Source organism: Chinchilla lanigera, unplaced genomic scaffold (genome assembly GCF_000276665.1).
Source record: "Chinchilla lanigera isolate Chin_1 unplaced genomic scaffold, ChiLan1.0 scaffold00001, whole genome shotgun sequence".
In the NCBI taxonomy this organism is placed as follows: Eukaryota; Metazoa; Chordata; class Mammalia; order Rodentia; family Chinchillidae; genus Chinchilla; species Chinchilla lanigera.
This window is the reverse complement of record NW_004955402.1, coordinates 60,222,700-60,246,806: the sequence shown is the minus strand read 5'-3', so window position 1 is coordinate 60,246,806 and position 24,107 is coordinate 60,222,700. Positions and strand designations below refer to the sequence as shown.

The window sequence follows — 24,107 nt, the reverse complement described above, 5'->3', positions numbered from 1 at the left end:
AATATATATATATATTATATATATATATATATATATATATATATATATATATTCCATATATATGGAAAGATCTCTCAATATATTAGGGAATATAAGCAGGTTACAAACAGCATGTATGGAAAGACTGTATTTCTGTGAGCATAGGGAGCATGTACACATAGATGAATATGCACAAGCATGCTTGAACATCTGTTTGAAAAGAACTGGAAGAAGCCACACCAAAAAAATACAGGTAGTAGATTTTGCTGAAGTCTGAAGAGTTTGAATACTTTCAAAATTTGCTACTAAGAAGTCAGATTACTTTATGTTTAACACAAACAAAAATCTAATAAAACTGAAAAATAAAAGTCTGATTAAGATTATTCTCTTTAAAATAAAAAAAAAATGGTAAGCACTGGAAGGGGCAATATAAAATGTCAAAGCCACACACAAACACACTCATACATACACAGCACAAACTATCGTTCAGAAAGTCAAAGAGGTGATATCCTATTAGGGACTGCAATGAGTATGAATAGGGTTGAAAAACACCGCAGGGTTATTCTATAAATTAAAACTCCAGGGGCTGGGGATTTAGCTCAGCAGCACAGTGCCTGCCTGGCAAGCGCAAGGTCGTAAGTTCGATTCCTGGTACCGGAAACCACTCCCCCCAAAATAAATAAATTAATTAATTAAAACTCCAGAGATGCCACCTTCATCGGCTTCCAATGGCTGATCTGTCAGCTGCTGCCCAAGGGCTCCCTCCTCCGTGCCAACCACATGCTGTGGCCCGAGGTCGAGCATGGCATCAGGGTCTGCTGTGGCCGCCTCGGCCGTCTGCTGCAACTCGGCACTCTCAATCTCTCCTGGCAAGGGAGCAGACACATGCATGCTCTGCTGGTCCATGGCAGTGTCATCCACTGAAGCAGCTTGCTGATGCTGCTGAAGCTGCTGAGCAAGTTCATATCTTTAAAAAAAGCAATATTAATTCATAAAGTTAGATGCTATCAACAGTGCTTCACTGCGATACATCAATAAACACTACAATTTATTTAATAACATTTTTACTCTTAAATTGCTACATTTTCAAGTCATGATGACAATCCAGCAAGTACTAAATGTTACTAATAATTCTGAAGAAAACCATGCCTTAAGTTCTGCCACAAGCCACAGGACATGAATAGACAAAGAGAAAAGCCAGACAATACACATCGGAATTTTTCAAAGTTTAAAAATATGACAAAAGATGCCAAAGGTAGAACTCGCCTCAGAAACAAGACAAGGATATTCACTCTCAACACTCCTATTCAACACAGTACTCCAAACGTTAGTCCCAGCAATCAGGCCTGAGAAAGACATTAAAAGGTACTTGAACAGGAAAGGAAGAAGTCAAACTGTATTTGCCAATGACATGATCCTGTACGTAGAACACAAAAAGCTCCACCAAAGAACTCTGACCACTAATAAACAAATTCAGCAAAGTAGCAGGACAAAAAATCAACAGCTTTCCTATACACCAACAATAAATGCTCTGAGAAAGAAATGAGGAAAACAATCCCATTCACAACAGCTTAAGGGCCGGGGATATAGCTCAGCAGCACAAGTGCTTGCCTGGCAAGCACAAGCTCCTGAATTCAATTCCCAATACCAAAATAAATCACAACAGCTTAAAAAAAATACCTAGGAATTAATCGACCCAAGGAAGTGAAAGACCTCTATAATGAAAACTATAGTACTCTGAAAAAAGAGATTGAACAGGATATCAGAAAATGGAAAGACATCCCATTCCCAGATAAACAGAACCAGGAGTGTCCAAATAGACTTAATGTAATCCCAATGCAAATACCAACAGCGTTCTTCCCAGACCTAGAAAAAAAATTATCCTAAAATGGAAGCAGAAGAGAACCAAACAGTAAGAGCAATCTTGAGAAAAAACAGCAAAGCAGGGAACATTACAAGCCCAAATTTCAAATTATATTACAAAGCTACAGTGATAAAAACAGCATGGCACAGGCACAAAAACAGGCATGTGGATCTATAGAATAGAACTGAGGATGGAGAAACAACACCAGGCACATTTAGCCACCTACTCTTTAACAAATGGGTCAAAAACATACACCAGAGAAAAGATAGCCTATTTAATAAATGGTGCTGGGAAAACTGGTTATCCACATGCAGAAGGAATTTAAAGCCATATCTCTCAATCTGTATCAAAATCAAAGTAAAATGGATCAAAGACTTAGATATAAAAACAAAACATTGAATCTGCTAGAAGATAAAATAGGTAAAACTCTTGAAAACACAGGCATAGGCAAGGACTTTCTGAACAAAGCCCTAATTATGTAAGGCATAACAACAAGAATCAACAAATAGTATTATATCAAATTAAAAAGCTTCTGAATAGCAAAGGAAACATTCAAAGAGACAACCTACAGAATGGGAAAAGAAATTTAACAGATACTCCCCTGATGACTAATATCTAGAATGCATAAGGAACTAAAAAAACATTAGAACCTTCAAAACAAAAAACCTACTTAAAAAATGGGAAAAAGAAATGAACTGACATTTAGTACAAATGGCCAATAGGTACATGAAAAAGTGTTCAGTATCTTTGGCCCTTAGAGGAATGCAAATCAAAGCAATACTGAGATTCTTTCTTAACTCCAGAAAGAACAGCTTATTATCAAATACTCAAAAATAAAAGCTAGCAAGATTGTGGGAAAAAGACATCTTTCTGCATTGTTGGTAAGCATGTAAACTAGTACAACTACTATGGAAATCAGTATGTAGATTCTTTAAAAAACTAAAAATAGAAATTCCACTTAACTCAGCTACATGTGTTCTGAGAATCTCGCTGAAGGAGTTAAAAACATAATATTGCAGGGAAACATTTCATTTCCATATTTACAGCAGCACAATACGTAAGAGCTAAATTATCAAGTGGCCTATATGCCCATCAACAGATGACGGTAAGGAAAACGAGGCATTGGAAAATGAGCCATCAAGGGGCTGGGAATTTAGCTCAGTGGCAAAAGCGCCTGTCTGGCAAGCGCAAGGTCGTGAGTTCGGTTCCCGGTACCGGAGAAAAACCAAAACCAAAAAAAAAGAAAATGAGCCATCACACTTCACTGCAATCTTCCTGTACAGTGATGCACCCGTCTGTCTTCACTGCTTGTCCCTGAGGACTTGCATCTCATTTTCTTCTTGCTTGCCAAAAGAATTTTGGTTTTATTTTTCATTAATTTTACTAACAATGTATATAAATATTTGCTCTAAGTGTGTGGTATTTTGGGAACTCCCAACATTTCAAACACACAAATGAAATAGTATCTGATCTCACAGGCCAATTAAAAACATTTTTTTTTAGATGGGGGTCTCATTAAATAGCTAAACTGTGCAGGCTAGGCTCAAATTCTCAGTCTTTCTGTCTCAGTCTTCCAGAATGCTGGGATTATAGCCACACTCAGCTAATAAGATTCTTAAAACCTATAATCCCAACATTAACATAGTAGGCACATTGCAAACATACCACAAAAAACTATCACAGTGAACTTACTGCAACCCTTTTGGTTTTATAGGGAACATCAGAGAAGCCTCTGTGTTAAACTACTGTCTGTCCAAAAGTAAATGCTCCAGGATAGAAAGCTTAACATGCTCATGATAGGGTAGTAACTCACTTCAAGTAAGCTGGGAGATAGCCATCTTGTCCATACTCTACATGACACTGCAGAATGCTGAGGCCTCACAGGAATATGCATCCAGCAAGCCGCAACTCTAATCAGGAATGCATCTCTTTTGGCTTACCTCCATGAGAGATGACCTAGCCCTCCAGCCAAGTGAAAACACAGGCTACATTGAATAATGGGCTTATGGGGTATCTAAAACGTATTCTTTAAGTCAACAACAGAGAATCATTACACCTGAGATTCACTAATAACATGACTCGAAATCACAAAATCTACCAAGATTTTCTTTTTTGGAATCTTCACTATCTAACTGTACCAGGCATAGTCTACCATTTCATCTAATTATTGACAATGAGCTTTAAAAAGAGATTTGCACATACTCATGTTTATAGCCGTACAGTTTGTAGTAGCTAAATCTTGGAAACAGCCCAAATGCCCACCAACCAATGAAGGGATAAAGAAGTGTGGGGTTTTTATGCAATGGAGTACTACTCTGTCATAAAGAAGGATAAGCTTGAAACATTTCTAGCTGAATGGATGCACCTTGAGACCATACTCTTAAGTAAAATAAATTGGACACACATATGTAAATACTGCATTGTTTCTCTGGTGGGAGAAAGCAAAAGTATAAGTAAGAACCAAAATGTATAACAGATATTGTGAAACAGGAAGAAAATGTTCAAATGGGAAGGGAACTAGGGAGGGAGGAGGGAGAAAGGAAGAAAGGGAAAAGAAAAAAATGAGAGAAGAAGGAAAAATGAAAACAAAGCTTTTGTAAATAAGGAGAGGAAGAGGGGTTGAAGAGAGGGTAAAGGAATGGAAAAAAAGATCTCATGTATAGGTACAAATTCCCTATGATGAATGTTATTAATATATACCTAAACTGTACCAATAAACTTAATTTTTAAAAAAAGTGAAAGTGTAAAATACAATAAATAAATAAAATAAAAAGAGATTTCCAACAAAAACATTTGGCCCAATATAGACTGTGTCAGACATACGTTAAAAATGAAACTGACACTGCTTTCCACAGACCCCCAGACATTGGCGCTAAGCACCTTTAGCCCATGTGCTCCAACTTAGAAACAGCAACACAGGAATCAAAGACAATTATTTCCTAAAAATGCGCCCCACCACCATATACAATTATAAAGATAACTAAAATGATCATCAGAATTATACCCACCTATGGGTTTTCATGTGCTTTTTGCAATTTAGTGAGGTCTTAAATGTCTTCTGGCAATAAGGACACATATAGGGACGGAGGTCATTATGTATACCCATGTGTCGCCGTAAGCTGCCACCAGTAGTAAAGGCTCCATTACATATCAAACACTTGAAAGACTTCAGTCCAGTATGTGTCCGCACGTGTGCTTTGAGCACCCCTGCGGAAACAAAGCCTCTTCCACACTGAGTACATTTAAAAGGCTTTTCACCTGTATGTGACCTAAAAAGAAAAAACTGCAATGAACACATTTCCTAGTCTTTTATAGTGTTTTGTAACTACAACATACTCATATATATCTCACTTGATCACACATTCTTAAATTAGGCAGCAAAGACGTAACACTTCGTATTTTACAAAAGACAAGCCTGAGATTCAAGTGGCTAAGTGACTTTCCAAAGACACAGAGCAGCATACAATGGGGAATGAGAACACGTATCTTCTAAATCCTCAACTTCTTCCATGTTACACTGTTCCCCATAATCAAATGTCTACTTTCTTTTCACAGACACGAGCACTAAAACTCAATGAATACACGTGAAAACTTAAAGGAAATTCTATTCCAAACACTTCTTTGACAGTTCCTGGAAACTGCAAATACTGAAATATAATTGGAATAGAAGTAAAATTCAGCAGCAATTTTCTGAGTAAAATACTTAAGACACTGAAGAGCCGAGTGCAGGGGTACACATTTTTTTTTCTGTACTGGGGACTGAACCTGGGGTCTTTGCACTAAGCTACATTTCTAACCATTTTTATTTTTTCATTTTGAGGCAGAGTCTCATTAAGTCACCCAGGCTGGGCTCATGCTTGTAAGCCTGGTGCCTCCAAGTGTGAGCTGCCACACTCACTGGTACACTTTATAAACCCAGGTACTTAGGAGACTGAAACAGAAAGATCTGAAGTTTAAGTCAAGTGTGGGCAACTTAACCAGGACCCCATCTCAAAATAACTCTCAAAAATGGGCTAGGGGGCATAGCTCAGTGGTTGAGAGCTTACCTAATATGTGCAATCCCTGCTACAGTAAAGAAAGAAAAAAAAATTGAAGAATTTTTAAAACGTCAATTACCAGTAAGTATTTTGGGGTCAAATGTGATATTTTAAATACCAAAAGCTAGTAATACCATCCTAAATACTTCTAGACATGGCATCATTAAATCTCTGTAACCATACTAAATTTCTACCTCTCAGTCTATGTTACCTTACCTGATATGTTGTTTAAGGTGGCAAGATTTTTTATATGCTCGATGACAGTAAAAACACTTGTAAGGTCTATCTGCTTCATTTACAAGATTATTATTAAAATAACTCTGGAAAAATTGGTTTCTTGGAATGGGCTGGATAAGACCTATAAACCAAAAGAAAAGAAAGAATAATTCACTATGCATACTAATAATAAAATTAAATATCAAAAGGCATCTGCTTTACCCTGAAGATGAAAATTCTGATGAGTAGTAGATTCCAGTATTGTAACCAAATGCCATTTTAATCACGTTAGAAGCTATTTAAATACCTAAGAAGGAATATTTATAAATTAATGTACAGCCATTATAACATGAAGAGTATGTATACTATCACAATTACTTATTTCTACAGTTAGTTTTTAATGGATTTCTACATGTACTTTATACACAGGAATTTGTTGACATGGAACTTACAAAAACTATGTACAAAATGTAGGTCAGGATTTTAAATCCCGTTTACTCAGTCTGAATACTGTACATGAGGTACTATAAACTCAAACACAAATTACTCTAACATGTTCTTTTGCTTTGAAATAAAACAAGCATTTTCACAGAAATTCTATTAAAGAGATTTCCATCTCCAGTGCTCCTTCCTGAGTTAGCAGTCCCTCAAACTTCTATGTAATAATTATATACTTCTTAAGATACTCTATTTTTCCTTTTCCTAAAAGTCCAGGTTATATTTCAATTCTTTTCCTTAAACCTATTGCTTCTCCCAGCTTTTCCACTGGAGCATACGGAACACTGTTCTTCTAGTCCACCAGGGTAGATATTTCACAATCTTTGAAAACCCCCTTCCCTGTCTAATTAAAATGTTATTTGTCAGTCATAGACATCAAGTCTCTCCAATGTCTCCCAAACCTACTTCTTCATTTCGATTTCCACTTCCTGTTACAAGCTCCAACCAAAACCCAAGTGCATTAAAAATATTATATAAAGTTAACTTCAGGCTGTTGTGTATGGTGCATCTGAAACATAAATGAACTGTGTTTATATCTCAGTTCCATACCTAAACTATCTCACTATATACAGGCAAATAGTCCAAAACCCAAAAACACATAAGCTTCAGTGACGTACAACCCTGATCTGGAAATCAGAAGATCCAGATTCTACATCCACCATGAGTATGAGCCAGCTGCATGACCAAAAGCAAATTTACCACCTTACCCTAGACTCTAGTTTACATCTACAAAATTAAGAAATAGGGAAAATAGAGAAGTTGTGAAGACTTTTTAAATTCACATGTGTTGGGGCTGGGGATTTAGCTCAGTGGCAAAAGCGCTTGCCTGGCAAGCGCAAGGTCGTGAGTTCGGTTCCTGGTACCAGAGAAAAACCCAAAAAAATTAAATAAATAAATAAATAAATAAATTCACATGTGTTACGGCTTGTATCTAGATGTGCACTCATGCACTCATAGATGCAGCTTTTGGGAGGTGGCTGGATCATGGGTATGTGATACTGGATTATGGGTGTGTGATAACTGGCTTGGTCCACTGACTGGTTTAGAATGGTTGTAAATAATGAAATCACTGAAGAGGGAGCGTTGCCCTAGGCGTAGGTAGTACCAACCAACAGATTTGTAGCCTGGATGGAACATAAAGGGACAGACGAAAGGCCAGCTTACTGTTTTCCACCTGCCCTGCCATAGACTGTCTCTCCTCTGTCTTGCCACCATGCCCTGGGGCCAGCCAATTGTGGCCTGAAACCTCCACAAACTGTGAACTGAAACAAACCTTCCCTCCTTTACCTTGTGGCTGTCAAGGATTCTGTCCCAGCAATGAGAAAGTAACTAAAGCAATACGAACCTTAAAAAGTTTTTTAAAATATATGGGACCACACCATCTGATTATTGTCAGAGATTATTTATTACAGTTTTCAGTCTTCTGTTCCATACAATTAAATTCTGAATGGCTATTTTTATTAATGTTTTCATGGAACTGTGTAGACTCTATCCTACACATCAACTTTTGAGAATTTACTTAAATTTTTCTATACCACAATATGTAAATATCTCTTTCACCCATATTTGAAAAAGAGTGTATTTTAAGGTTAAAAAAAAGCCAAAGAGGGGGCTGGGGATTTAGCTCAGCGGCAAAAGCGCCTGCCTGGCAAGCGCAAGGTCGTGAGTTCGGTTCCCGGTACTGGAGAAAAACCAAAAAAAAAAAAAAAAAAAAAAGCCAAAGAAACTTTTAAAAATACTCCTTTTTATATGTAGACGCAAATCTTGAATTTTACTGTTATTTAAATTGATCTTTCTAATTAAGGATCTCTTACTGCATTTGAGAATTTGAATATTTCTCCTTTTTTCTAATTGTTTTTGGTTCATATATTTTGATGTTATGCTTTTAGAACTTGCAAAGGTTCATTTTATTGGTGGTCTATTATATTAATTTAAAATATATTTCTGCACACCATTTAATCTTTTTTATACTACATTATACTTTGTTTGGTATTATTTTTGCTTATAGACTGGATTATCTTGACTAGGAAAATTACGTAATACAGAAACCACATAAAAATATAAATTCACACATAAAGTTTAACGAATGCTACAGTCTGAGTGCTTGTGCCCCCCAAAAGCACTCATGTGTCAAAATCTAAACCCCAAGTGACAGTAATGATGTGGGGGAGACTCCCATAGGTGACCAGGTAATTGAGTGTGGAGCCTTTGCGAATGGGATTAGGACTCTTTTTCTACGTTGTTTCTCTTGGTTGTGACTTTTGTTTTTAGAGATTAGTACTAAGTACCAGTACCAGATTATTACCAGTACTTAGAGACTTGGCTCAAAAGACCCACATGGCCTTTTCTTCTGCCACATGAGAACACGGGCCAGACAGTACAGTCTGTAAGGGAGAGGGCCCACGCCAGACACTGAATCTGCCAGTAGCTTGATCTTGGACTCCTCAGCTTCTAGAAATATGAAAAATAAATTTTCTACTATTTATAAACTATCCAATTTGAGCTACTTTTGTTATAGCAGCCCAAACAGGATAAAACAGGTTTCTTAAATTTCTAGTAATTACCTTAACATAGTTTTTCTAAAGATTCTAGTAAAGTGTTCTCTTAGTTAACAAAATCATAGATGGCTTGGTTATAATATAACTGAGCCTAAAAACAACTTAAAAACAGGCAGAATTTCATTTTTCTTTTCAATGAAAAGAGTACAGCCCACACAGTAATCTGTCTCAGACCACGTGGGAATTCAGAGATGAAAGCAAGTTCAGTACACCTTCCACATAGAAAAATCCTTGTCACCTGGATGGTCCACTGAGTCAGAAACACTTCTTTAATGAGGACTTCAACCCCTACTTTCACACTGTTTCTCTGAACCAACACACTTGAGCAGTAGTATAGGATTTTAATCTTAATTGGGAAGCAAACAAACAGAATTCCATTATTACCATACCTAATGCTATGTACCTACACACACAGTATGCATACACCCTTTCCAAGTACCAGAGGAAAGTATATTTGCTAAGTTGTAAAGACACCCTAGAGTCCATCTTACCTAAATCAGTTATGAGAATTGGTTCTTGCAAAGGAATGTCGGGGACTGGAACATTAGTCTTCCCGACACGAACCTTTGCAGGCTTGCGCTGGTGCCTCATCTTCCGTAATTCCGTGTGTTTAAAATGGGAAGCAATATGAGTCTTCCTATGGCCTGAGGTTCGAAATTTTTTGTCACAGTGAGGACAAGCAAAAGGCCTAACTCCTAATGAAAATAAGAGCACATTTTATAATTATTTCAAGGCATTATACCTCAACAACAAATGCCAACATATTAGTATTCCCAATATTGATTTGAATATTAAATTTGTTATTCCTTGCCTATAACTTCATGGATTATAAAGGGATTATATTTTCCCTTGTTTGTATACAGTGCATACTAAGCATGTTAGAGCATGTACCAAGAGCATTTTAAGTAAAAAAAAAAAATTTTACTATCTTCAGGACAAAGTCTTCAGTTATAAAGTATGTATATTCCAACATAAGAATTCTGAAATGTGTACACATATTCTCTCTCTCAAATTCCACCTGGACACTGGAAGGACAACATCCATCTTCCAGCAGTGGCTAGGATGACAGACACTAGTGCTTCAACAGCATTCAGTATCTTATAAACCAGCCTTGAGAGGTAGCTGCCACTGACTAAACAACGATAGTAGTAACTCCTGCTAACATTCTCTACTACCTTGCCCCTTTCTGAAGGAAATGTCTGTCCTCCTTTTATTATTGGTAAGTGAAAATGCAGATTCCAAGGAATCTAAATCTGATTAATTTTAGCTTCCTCAAACACACACCCACGTACAGTCCAGTGGAAGCCTTCGGGTCTATGAGGCAACACTGCTAGGAAGTAGGGAGCTTTTGAGAGGCATAAAAAGGTTCCAATCAGATAATGGTGTAGGTCGCATAATTCTAAGCTTGGCACCTTGTGAATTTTATAGTATATGATGTCTCAATAAAGCTGTATTTAAAAAGATGTAAAACCCATACATAAAAACCTTTATGCCCTAACAGTGACAAGAAAATTCTGTACAGCACAGTATGTATCTAGGTCTCCCTCCCTGCAAAAGGCCTAGGCCTGGGCCTAATGGGTCCTAGCCAGATGGTTCCAGGCCATTGTCTGGCTAATAGCTACAGGCCCTCTGGGATTATGGATTATCAGGTTCTTCCTTAAAAAGGTTTGGTCAGTCAAAACTAAAGTGGATCTTTCATAAGCAATCTCTACCATTTGCAATTATATTTTTATTTACGAATGCTACATTTCAAATGCCTCCCTCCTTATAACATTAGCTCCACAAGAATTAAGGCTGCAGATCAATAAATACCACTTGGAAGGAAAAGGAACCACCAGGAATTCAGTTACCGCCACCCCTGCTCTGGGAGCTGGGTATCAGCATCCTCCTCTGAGGGCCCACACGTACCTGTGTGCAGGCGGATGTGCACCTTGAGGCTCCCTGAGGTGGAAAAGCTCTTCATGCAGTATTGGCATTTGAAGGCCTTAATACCGGTGTGGGTTTTGATGTGAGCTGTCAGCGTGCTCTTCACAGCAAACGCCCGGAAACACTGTGGACACTTGAAGGGCTTCTCGTGGGTGTGGATACGAATATGGCGTACAAGGTCACTGGGCTTCCGGAATTCTTTGGTGCAGTAGGGGCACACATGCCACCGCACCCCATTCTCCTCCCGAATTGAGCCTAGAGTGACAGGAAAGCAGAACAGTCCAGCCCAGCCCAGCCCAGGAACTGTCACAGACACAACAAGGCCCTGCAAAGTCAGCCTGCTCTACCTATGAAGAGGTGTACATCCTCTACCACACAGATGGAATAGGGTCAATTACACAAACCGCAACTTCCATGACTATTGAATTACCAAGCATGATGATTTCATCTTGAAAAAAAGCCCTAACAGTCCAAGAGAACACAATTCATCCTCCAAGGAGAGAGCTAACTGAACAGGAAAGAGGATGCAAATCAAAGTTAACAGAGAGATCCCATGAATAGTCACTCAGAATCAAAGCAGATGTGGTCAAATGACTCTACAGTTAACTCAAAGAACACAAAGAAAAAGAATGAAGTTTGCGTAAGTATTTCTTGGGCCTAATATCACAAGTTAAAAATAAGGTAAATGGAAAAAATTAGTACGTTAAGTTCTCATGCTATAAAAGGGAACTTAAATGTTACGATAAAGTAACAGTATATATGACACTGGAGACCTCATAATGAAATATAAAAGACTATCTTTTGCAACTATAAATATTCAACTTTCAATCAAACTTGAAACTATTCTCAGCTGAAGTAAAATTCATGGAAACAAAATGATTTCTAAAATATAAAGAATTATAAATGAAATTCTGAAAAGTCCTATTACATTTACTCATTTATAACTAAATACTTATCTAAAGAATCTTGTACATAAAAGCAAAATCATTTCGGTTGTATTAAAATTCACCAAAAATTTTCAACTCAAATCTATTTAACTCTGTCAGACATAATTTTGTTTCTTCTTCTTTGTTATCAATAAATACAAGGAATTTTTTCTATATGTACATGAATTTGTAAAGTGAGAAAAATTTTTTTCCTGATAATGTTTTTTTGCCAAAATAAAACACTCTTAGAAAGGGAGCTAGCTGGAAAAGAGAAATAGTAACAACTATAATATCTATTAGTTAAAATTAGGAAATCATCACCTAAAGTTCAATTTTTCCAAACAAAAATGATCTAGAAAGACACCAAATAAAACTTGGAGTTCTAAGTGTGGCCTCTACACATTAAGCAAAAAAGAAATACTGAATTCAGATTTCCAACTGAAACAAACGGAAAGATATGAAAAGCCACACTACATTCCATTAACTAAGTTCCCTTGGTGCTGGACAACAGCTTTCCTCTTCAAACACATTAATAAATTTAGAAAGAAAAAATACATAATCATCTTCAAGAGGAAAAGAATTTTCTAAAATTCAGCATCTAGTCTTTATGTAAAAGGTGATTAAAATGTTGCCAATACAGCATTCAATGGCAAAATATGAAAAGCAATTCTGTCAAAGCCACCCAGAAGTCCATTATTTTCTTAGTTTAGTGTTCTAGAAATGCTGTCAATGCAATGAGACAAAAATAAGAAACATATTGGATAATCTAGAAAGGAAATATAGAACATTATTCACAAAAGAGACAATCATTTAAACTTAAAGACCTAGAACCCAAGTTCTAGCACATGTAAATCAACACCCTATTAACAACGTCCAAAAAGAAAAAAATTTAACAACTACTAAAATACAGGGGAAAAAAGATAAATGAATGGTACCAAGGTAAAACATCATAAATACTTCAATTGCTACAAAAACAGATTTCAAAATATTAGTATCTTAAATTTATCAGAGCCAGTAAAAATTAAAATTAGCCCAACAAAAATATAAGTGCTCTGTAACATGAAAAGCTCTAGACTTCAAATCTTGTAAGAAAAATGCAAAATAAAACTACAATAAAGTATCACTTTTTAACCTATGAGCTGAGTAAAAAAGATCTCAAAATTATGGTAGCAATCTTTTAAAAAGGTTACAAAGAAACAGATACTCCAAAACACTGTTGATTAGAGTATATATAAATCCATTCAAAAAATAAATAAATAAAATAAAAATAAATCCATTCAACTCAGTGAAAGAAAACTGTATCAAAAATTTTAGAGTCTGTATATTTTGTTCTTTTGTTACCAAGCACAGGAAGAAAAGAAATTTACAATTGTCAGTTTTAATTTTCTGATGCTGATGGCTATACTATGGTTATCTGAGAGTATGTCCTAGATTTTAGGAAAAACATGTTAATGTATTTAGAGTTAAAGGGGTATTACTGTATATCCTCAAGTTACTCATAAAATTTAGGGGGAAAATATAGATAAGTATGGAGGGCAAACACAGTAAAATGTGAACATTTGGGGGAATATGGATGAAAGGTGTACAGGAATTCTTTGTATTTTATGGAACATTTCTGTTTAAAATTCTTTCAAAATATAACCCTTAAAACAATCTTTACAGAATGTACCCTTTGAAACCATTGTGAATTCTAGAAATATGCCTTACAGATAAATCTGTAATTTGTGAACTGGCATAGCTACAAACATATCCACTACAGCCTTAGCAAGAGACTGCAAATAACCAAAATGTCTATTTATTTAATAGATAGTAGACTGATTAAATGAATTGTGATATATCCCTAGAATGGAACACTATTCAGGCATCTAAAAAATATATATGGAGGAAAAACATAACCAGAAATATAAGATATATATATGCACCCATCTCCTAAAAGCAGTAATCCAGCGCCTTGTGCTTGCAGGATGAGAGGTGCCTCTCCACTGTACACAAAACACAGATATTCGTAACATTTACTAGGTGCCCATATTATACTACACACATGGACTTTGCCAATTCTCTTTCATCTGTTCCATCATGAGCCCCATTTGCAAATGAGAAAGCTGACGTCTCAAAGGCTAACCAACTGGTCTGCTGCATCAAAGAAGCAGATGCTGCAGAGGACTTGTTCTGGGATCCTTCACACAGCTGCAGGCAGTGGAATGAGCAATGTCACAAACATCAAGAAGCAGAAAATGCAGAATTAGTGCTGGTTACTATCACCCAAGGAGCAGCCAAGTAACCAGATCCACCACACAGAAGGTGGAAAGACTACAGGGAGGTATAGGTGGAACAAGGGAATGTGTTAACAAGAACATTGCCCTGCATGTTCCCAGCACTGCGCCACAAACATGAACCTGGATGAGCAGGCACACTGAGAAAAACCCACCTCCCACATGGTCCAGAGCACATCCCAGCACTGCCAGCAAGGAGACCAGACCTCAGTGCTAGCAACCCAGACAATCAGGGCTTCCCCACATGCTTAAGCAGTTTCTCACTGAAGTTTTAAAATCTTACTTACAGGTGTTCTTTCAGGGATCGAAGCCCTGAGGAATAGACACCTTGTGCCTACCTCATAGTGAGGAATTCCAATATTTCTCTGAGCTTTTCTTTGAGCTTACCACAGTATATTTATTAGGCCTAGTGTGTAAAATATGTGATTCTCCCTAAAAACTGCATAAACAAGAGAAGTTGCTTATAAAAATGTTATTAAAAAGATATAGCAAAATCAACTTACTACCTTAAGTTCTTTATTTGAAATTTTAAGTACAGTTCTTTATAAAGTCAGTATCACTAGAAAACAGCAACCTTTTTTTTAATGAAAAATTGAAATAAAATGTTTGGAAGGCTTTATTTTCTTTTATGTGTGCAGACACAAGTATGGGTGGGATATATCAAAACTATTTGTAAATAGCAATCACATTTCTTTACATTTTTTCAATATCAATGTATATTCCACAACAGAATAAATTTGATATGTTTATTTAAAAGCAGGTTCTGGTACCACAAAATAAATAAATAAATAAATATAGACAGATATAGATATACATCATGGTACAATCAGAAAGAAAGGAAGGGAGGGAGGGAGGCAGGGAAGGAGGAAGGAAGGAAAGAAGGAAGGAAGGAAGGAAGGAAGGAAGGAAGGAAGGAAGGAAGGAAGGAGGGAAGAAGGCAGGGAGGACAGGTAGACAGTCCAGGCAAATCCAGTAATGTGTTACAAAGAGAAAACAAACAACAAAAAGATAAGAAAAGGAAAAAAGATCACTATAGATGGAATGCATGGTTTTTTACACTAATAAATCAACGACTTCAATTTACCACATTACAGATTAAAGACAATATAATCACACAAAGAAGAAAAGAAAGCACTGGAAAATGTTCAGCATGATTAGAAATAAAAAACACCTCTTGGCAAACTATAGAAACAAACTCCCTAAATCTGAATGGTATCTACAAAAAACTTGTAAAAATCCAGGATCTATTACGAAACACTAAATCTGCCTATTTAAAACCTGAGAAGGAACCTTTCCGTACCTCAAATAACACCATATGAGAAGCCCAAGCCAATATAGTAAGAATGGAGAAACTGTAACTCTTCTTATACAACTGTCTATGTGGAAAACCCAAAATCATCTACAAATTGCTACAATTAGTAACAGAAGTTAAGAGATTGCAAGACTCACAATGAGTACTCGAAAGTAAATTCCTTTCTACATACCAACAACAAACAGAAAATGAAACCTATGGATAGTTCCCAGTAACTAAATAAGGTAACAGAATACAAGAGTAAGTCTAACAAGAGTTGTAAGACCTTTAGGCACAACAGACATCAACAGAAAGAAAATGCATATAAAAGATGCTGTATTTCAAAGACATGAGTTTTCCTACAGACCAAGCTAATTCTAAAGAGAATGAAAAATCTATCACATGATATAAGAGTTTTTATACAATAATGGGGATGGTACAGTATTAGCATTAACACAAAAGAACAGGTAAGTGAAACAAAATTGAGAGCCCAGAGGTACACACACACTTGGTAGAGGAAGAGTTATTGCAGGAAAACATCAGGCAAGGGTAATAAAGCACACAAAAATATTTGAAAAAAAGTATACCTAAACTAAATATATACATGCATTTTTTCTTGTCATTATTCACTAAAAAATAGAGTATGACAACTTTTCATAAAACATTTACATTGTATTAGACATTATAAATAATCTAGAGTTAACTGAAACTATACAGGAGGACTTGTTGAGGTTATACAGATAGTAGTCTACACACATCTTATATAAGGGATTTCAGCATCCTGGGATTTTGGTTTTCACAGGTTCTTAGAACCAGACCATCCTTGGAGAGACGAGAATGACTATTTTTTAAAAGCAGGTAAAACTAAGAACTGCACTCTTCTGAAGCCCACACACTTTGAGACCAAAGGACATCAGCCTCTTATACCACAGCACAATAAGCAAAGTTCATGGCAACATCCCTAGGTCACCAAGAAATAATTACTAAGCCCACCCTCTTTGAGAAAGGTTTCCATACAAAATAATCGCAACATACCATTTTCATACCTGAAGAAACAAATAATCAGGTTTCCTAAGTCTCTTTTACCATGACCTCTAGATCATCATATTTCACCTAAATAAACGTCAGACTTCACTAAAAATTCACAGTGACTTATCCATCACAAGTTGTATGATAAACATAAAAGTAGACTACATTTTCAGTTAATATGCACACTTCTTAAGCAGATTCCACCAAAAATTGAACAATCTAAGAACAGTAACTTTACAAGGCAGACTAAGATCAACCTGGAAATCTAATCAAGGTTAATTCAAGCTATGAAGAAAGTGTTACGACTGACAAGAACAGTTTTCTCAAGGTCACTGGAAGTCTTAACAGAGAGAGTATCAATGTAGAAATGTGTCCCCTGTAACTTTCCAGCCATAGTATCAGTGAAATGAAAAACAAGAAAAAGGTCACTGGCTCCAAAGTATACTAAGGACCATATCTACTATAAAGTTACTAGAATGGCACACACTCCCTCAGTGCTATATATATGGAATATACTCAAGTACTTGGGAATTAGGTAAACCTTACAAAGTCTACAAGAACAGCACTCCCTATCAACACTACAGGAAGGGCCAGAGGGTGCAGGGGAGAAAGCTTTTTCTAGCACCTGGAAAGGCATCCTAGAAGAGGGTGACCTCTCAATTTAGGAGTGCCTGCTACTTAGTATTTGCAGGAAGGGAAGTCAGGCCTTTCACATGGGGAAAACTGCTCCCCACTTAGTGGCCTACAGCCAGGTTAGCGCATCTTCAATTTAGCACAGGTACTAACAAGAACAAGCACTGTGTATGTGTATCTGTGACACTTTATTAGGAATGTGCAAACTGTAAGGCTATGATACACTCTCACCTGCCCCTCCCTACCTGCTGCCCCAAGCTCCGACACCAGGAAACCTGTATTCCACATGGAGAGCAGGGGTCAGATCAAGAGGAACAGAGGACTCAAGCTGTATGGCATGAAAAACGAGATTTCCCAGTCACATGACATCCATGTACAGAAAAGTATGCTTAGAAAAGAAGTGCCAACAGACATGGCAATGTAGCCCCATGTTTTACAGTGAAAAAACACATGTACCACAGGACATATGGAAGTGGTCTGCACAATACTGGAACACTCTGCCCAAAATATAGGCTCTCTCAGTAAATACCTACTGCTGTTCATGAGCCATGCTGAGCACTAAGGAATTCAGACACAAACAGAATTCATTCTAGGCCAGACATGGCTTGTTACCAATCTGCACTCCAGTCAGTACATCAATCAGCACAGGTGAATGTAAGCATCATGCCACCCTAAGTGTGGTGCAAGATGAGACAGGGATGCGCACTGGAGGGCTTCTGTGAGGGCAGCACTGACGCAGGACTCAAAGGGCCACCAATTTTGACAAAGAACGCTGGAAAGGGTGAGGAAGACACATAGTGCCAACAGCCTTCGAAACCATGATGTCCAGAACACACAGCAAAGTGAAAATGGCAGGAACCCCACTTTACTATAAAGTAAGACTGTACCCCAAAGAAGAATGGGGGTGCAGGCCGAGTGGGGCTGGGAGGTGGCAAGTGGCAGCAGCCGGGAGAAATAAGCAGGAACAGCTCAGCAGGAAACTAATGGAGTCCTGAGGCAAAGGCAGCAGAAGCAGGAACTGAAGGAAGTAATGGATCTACAACTGTGAGAGGCCCCCTGGGTTTGCAAAGAAAACAAAAACAGCTGCATGTTTGAATCTGGGCACCCGTTCAGAAACAAGCCACCGGAAGATCACCAGGGAATCAAGAGGTGTGTCCAAGGGCTGGGGATTTAGCTCAGCGGCACAGCGCCTGCCCGACAAGCGCAAGGTCATGAGTTTGATTCCTGGTACCGGAACAAAAACAAAAACAAACAAAAAAAAGAGGTGCATCCAAAAAGTTTCACAGGTGTCATCCTCTCTCACTTTCAATACACCAACTACTGCTGGATTCAGAATACGCCACAAACATGTCCCTTTAGGAGGACAGGACGGGTCATGCTTCCCAAATACAAGCATATGCTAGTGAAGGACAAAGCATTCTAAATTACCTGGCAGAAATGGTGACTTCTTCTTTATCACTTTTCTCTCTTTTTTATCCAACTTCTCAGGGCTCTCCTGCCCTTTGCCTTGCCCTGCATCCGGAGGGTTACCGTGCTCAGCGGAAACACTGGAGGGGTCCGGACTCTGAGTCGGCGCTGCAGACGTCTTGGTGTGGCTGCAGTCGCTGGGAGGTGCTGCAACTGGAAGTGAAGACAGCCCACTGTTTTCTAAGGCTTGCTGAGACAGAACAAAACTAAGAGGTTAGAAGAGACAACGGCCCACATCTGCCTACCAACATCAATCCCAAGATGCCATAAAGCTTTACCCACAGAACTCTAACTCCACTCCAAGAATCACATTCTACAACTCCAAGTGATCATTTATCAGCACAGCTCTTTTGGCTGTAATGTCCCTAACATCTAATCCCCCACCCAAAATATAATATGAGAAGCAGTTATGTTTCTAAAGTAAAGGGATTAAAATTAATCAGCTTTCTGCAATCTTACCTCAGACAATTTAGCTTGTCTGAACAGATTTGGGAATTACGGCCTAATTTACACTGGGTTGACTTTCAAGTCACTGGCTGTGGCATGACATCCTGAGATTCATTATAACACTGGCAACTGCTTACCATGAAGTTTTGGACAAAAGTTTGTTTATGCGGTACTGGGGACTGAATCCAGGGCCTGCACACTGAGTTACATCTCCAGGGTCATTTTTATTTTTTATTTTAAGACAGGGTCTGCCCAGGGCACTAAGTTGCCCAGCTGGGCTTGAACTTGCAATCCTCCTATTTAAACAAACAAGAGACCGAGAGGAGGAAGGCTACCTCCATGACAGTGAGGAACTGCTGTGGAACATAATGCTGGACTAGGAATGGAGGCCTCCCTTTTCTCCCGTCCTTCTCTTCTCCCAGTGTGCTGGAGCCATCCCCACAATAGTAACAAAGCCAGTGACAAGGGCCTCTGCATTAGGAATGCCTATGACTGTCTCAAATAGTGCACCAAAACCTCAAGAATACAATAGTTCTACCTCAGCTCTCAATAGGAATAGACACAAATTCTGAAAAATCTATTCTGAAAAGTAAGTCACTTAAAAGAGGGCTTTCAGTTTTTTAACACATAAGTTAATGAATCCTTTAGAATTCTGTACTGTCCATAGCTAAAAGAACAGGCAAATTTTGTTTCACTACAATCTTTTTCATTTTAGATGAAAACATTTAAAATCATTTTAAGTCAGAACATTTTCACTGAGACAAGCCCTGCAAAAATCTCTTTCAACTACCATTCCTGGTTTCTGCCAAAGCACAAGTGTGAAAGCTTCACACCAGCAGGTAAACGTGCTTCACCTGTAGAATGTCCTGGTTGATGCCCACTGTGATACTTAGTTGCTGCCCAGGCTGTGGAGACTGTTGTGACTCCACAGGCCCTGGCTCAGAGAGCTCCAGGAGTTGCTGGATGACATCGGTCACTGCCTGAGAATTCTGCTGACTTGAGGCTGAGGGGCCCTGGACTTCTGTCTGCTGAAGAGGTAAAGTCTGAAAGAGCGTGGCCTGGAACACAGTAACATTTTCATTAGAAATATAAATTTTACCAGTCAAGTGAGACACAAATCAGTTCAATGCCTCACTGGTTCTTGGAGTAGGCACAATACTGGCTCTTAAAAGAATACATTCATTGGAACTGTTCTCCTCTGACTTTCTCAAAGTTTTCATGCAGAGACTCAATTCAAGATAGCAGATTGAGCACATTAACTCATTTTCCTAGTTGCCCATTTAAAAAGTGAATGGATGTAAAAAATACAAAGTTACAAAGAGAAAAAGAAATAGTAAGAATAGTCAAAAAAAATTCAAATGTATTTTTTGAAAAAGAGACAATTTGAAGAATAAAGCTAAGCAAAGAAAATCTGAGGCAGGGCTGCACTAGCAGAGGAAGCCAATCTGATTCCTGCAGAAGCCAAGGGAACAGAAATGCCCTACCCAAAAGGCCATGGGAACAGTGAAAGTATTCCTTCTAGCACTGCAGAGGTGGACACATTTGTCCACAGACACAAAATACACAATACTGAGGGCGAGCCCTCATGTAAACTATGGATTTTAGTTAATAATTAATATATCCCTATCCATTTACCAATAGTATCAAATATACCACACTAATCTAAAGTGTTAATAATAAGGGAAATGGAGTGGGGCTTTTCTCTATACTTTATGCACAAATTTTCTAAAATTAGTCTATTAATTAAAAAATGTAAGCAAAGAACCTCCTTGCCATCCTAGAACAAGTGGCAGTTAGACACTTCAAGGTAAAAAATGAGGGCCTGCCTCTATCAAAATAAAAGAATAAACTATTAGGGGGAACCTGTGCTCCATTTGTGGCAGCCACTTAGTTCCACAGACTGCTACATTTGAAAATAAAAAATATTGCCTAAAAAAGCTAATTAACTCAAATAATAAGGTAAAGATAAAGGATATTTAATAATCAATATTACTATAAGAATTGCAATTTCATATGTTAATGATTACACCTCATCTTATTTTTACAGGTTCAGATGACAGTCCACAAATCAAGATTATGTACTATTATTCTAAAGTTTAAAAAAAAAACTAGTTTTCTTTCATTAATTAAAAAAAAGTAGCACTTCATAGGAAAATTTCATAATACTTTTTCATACTAAATATTTAATTTTCAAATTAAAGATCTTTAAAGATCATATTTTAAATGACAGATTTTAGTTCTGTTATAGTTTGTATTTGAATGTCATCCACAAAGCTTCATGCAGTCATGGAGCAGGCTTTCAGAGTTTATGAATGATTCACTGTCAAATGTTGGAATTATGGATGTGAGTGCTACACCTGCCCTGGGGAAGGTAGTTTGCATACAGTGTAAGGGAGGGAAAGAGGCTACTTGCCACCGCTCTTCCCTTTGCTGTTTTTGCTTTGATGTCTTCCACCACCATAATTGTTGCCCTCTGCCGTGTGCCACTCTGCCTTGGAGCCAGCCAAGTATGGACTGAAACCTCCACAAACCATAAGCTAAATAAACCTTTCCTTCCTTAATTTTGGGCATCAGGTATTTTGTCTCAGCAATGAGAGTAAAGTAACCAAGATAAGTTTTTAAAATTTCTTTTAAAAACCAATATACTTGGGAGTGTAGACTGGTACAACCACTGTAGAAATCAGTGTGGAGATTCCTCAAAAAACTAGAATCAGAGGTCCCATTCGACCTCTGGGTATTAGTAGAAGCTAGGTCCCTTCTGGGTACTTTTCCAGAAGAATGGAAAACATCACACCACAGTGATATATGTGCACCCATGTTTATAGCAGCACAATTTATCATAGCTAAATCTTGGAAACAACCCAGATACCCATCAACTGAGGAATGGATTAAAAAAGATGTGCTATTTTTATATAATTCAATATTACTCAGCTATTAAGAAAGATAAACTCAAGGCTTTTATAGGTAAATGGATGCAAATAGAGGTCATACTCATAAGTGACATAAGTTGGACCCACATGTATAAACATCGTATTGTCTCCCTAGTGTAAAAAGCTGAAAGAGAAAACAAAATCCAAAAGGTACAACAGATATTGTGAAAGGGAAACTGCTCAAAAGGAAAGAACACCTGGGATGGGGAAAGGAGAAAAGAAAGAAGGAAGGGAAAAAATACATATTTATATGTATATATTTGTATACATATACAAGATAGCTAAGATAACTGTACTACTAGTTTCTATTGGTTTACCCAAAATCTTAAAAAGGAACAGTTAATGCATGACCAGTCAATTTTGCATGCCTATATCTGATAATCTGAACAAGTACTTGAAGATAACAATATAAAACATAACAACCATTGTTAATTTCCTATCATCTTGTTTTGAAATTCTGTATTGTTTTATTGCTTTTTTTATTCTCTTTAAAATAAAAATTTAAAGAAAAATACACACCAAAAGTAACACCAAAACCCAAAATACTATACTTACTGTTATAACATGTGCAGTCTCTGTAGAACTTGTGGAATTGGGGGGGCCACCCATATGCATCTTGCTGATATGAGTATTTAAGCTACCTAAACTTTTAAATACACAACTACATTCTGTACAATTATAGGTAGGACCATTCTTGACCTTAAAGAATAAAAAAAAAAGTTATTTCTTTACAATTACTAAACACTTAAATTATAGCAAATGTTATTTGCTATATCTCATTCAAATAAGAGAAATAACCTAGGCTTTCAACATTAATTTTTGTTACATCAGACAGCTCTAGAATCAATAACCCAAAACTTAATTGCTAGTATAAGATTAATTGAAATTTCACAATCTTTTCTGTAAAAAAGAAATGGCTCAGCTCAGCATGGGACATGAATCTATAATACCAACACTCTGGGAGGCTGAGACAGAAGAAGCACAAGTTCAAACCCAGCCTGGATAACTCAGTAAGACCTGTCCCAAAATAAATAAAAATAAAAGGCCTTGGGATGTGGCTCAGTGCAAAGGCCCTGCGTTCAATTCCCAGAACCAAAGGGGAAGAAAAAATGGCTCTGGTGTGAAAGAACATCTTTCAGTTACTGTAACCTAATAAAAAACGTCTGGCATGTATTCTGTTTCTCATAGGCTTATGTATTATGTTCAGTAATAAAAACTGAACAGTTGCTCATAAACATTTACCTTTTGGGGGCCTAACATGCAATTTAAGAAGGATGGCCATACTATATATAAATCTTTCATTCCCTGTTCTGATATTCCGTATCAATGGCTACGTTTTAAACTATAATAAAGCCCAAACCAGACTACAGAGACCAACAAAATGAGTAAAACTGAGTTCTTACTCAGAATAAATGTCCAAAATATTCCATCACTCCAACTCAACTTTAGCAATCATTGTAGCCATGAAGTCTGGCTTAAAAACTGAGTAGCCATCTCTAAACTTGAGTAAGATTTCCATTCTAACACCTTCTTGTCAACCAAATGTAAGGTGTTAGCTGCCTGACGGGATTGGATAATATTTACAAACCAGGGGGCACACACCTGTAATCCCAGCACTTGGGAGGCTGAGGCAGGAGGATAGATGTGAGGTTGAGGCCAGCCTGGGCTAAACAGTGAGTTCCAGGCTAGTTAAACTACATAGTGAGACACTGTCTCAAAAACTATATAGTGAGATGTTGTCTCAAAAAAAAAACACTTTACAAACCAATCTCTAGAGGCCCTGTTCAGAACAATGCACCAACTATAGGTCCCAGGATGCCTTCCACAGCACAGGCAGGCACCTGGCCTACTAAAGGGGTCTCTAAATGTAGGGGTACTGACAGTACCTCACAGCACTAGCTTAAGGTTCCACGGATATCTGTGTGCTATCCAAACAAGCAACTATTTCCAAGCAATTGTCTACACTGAGTGGCAACTCCACAAGAATGATTTACAGAGCCCAACAGTACTCTTCTGCGAAGAAACCACATAGC

At 37.5% G+C, this 24,107-nt stretch overlaps 1 protein-coding gene across 5 annotated transcripts in view; it reads right to left on the bottom strand.

The window, feature by feature from the left end:
* The window catches only part of Znf236 (zinc finger protein 236), a 129,903-nt gene that overhangs the window by 68,783 nt on the left and 37,013 nt on the right, over nucleotides 1-24,107 (bottom strand). For all 5 annotated transcript variants that reach the window (XR_001232999.1, XM_005373095.2, XM_013511523.1 and 2 more), the window contains 8 exons: nucleotides 22,630-22,773; nucleotides 19,999-20,202; nucleotides 18,659-18,887; nucleotides 11,061-11,333; nucleotides 9,644-9,847; nucleotides 6,097-6,238; nucleotides 4,852-5,112; nucleotides 693-946 (listed from right to left, as the gene is read on the bottom strand). Coding sequence is in view for 4 of the 5 variants with exons in the window: in XM_005373095.2 (XP_005373152.1) it covers nucleotides 693-946; nucleotides 4,852-5,112; nucleotides 6,097-6,238; nucleotides 9,644-9,847; nucleotides 11,061-11,333; nucleotides 18,659-18,887; nucleotides 19,999-20,202; nucleotides 22,630-22,773 (1,711 nt within the window). In the remaining variant the exon portion in view is untranslated. The remainder of the gene's footprint in view (nucleotides 1-692; nucleotides 947-4,851; nucleotides 5,113-6,096; nucleotides 6,239-9,643; nucleotides 9,848-11,060; nucleotides 11,334-18,658; nucleotides 18,888-19,998; nucleotides 20,203-22,629; nucleotides 22,774-24,107) is intronic.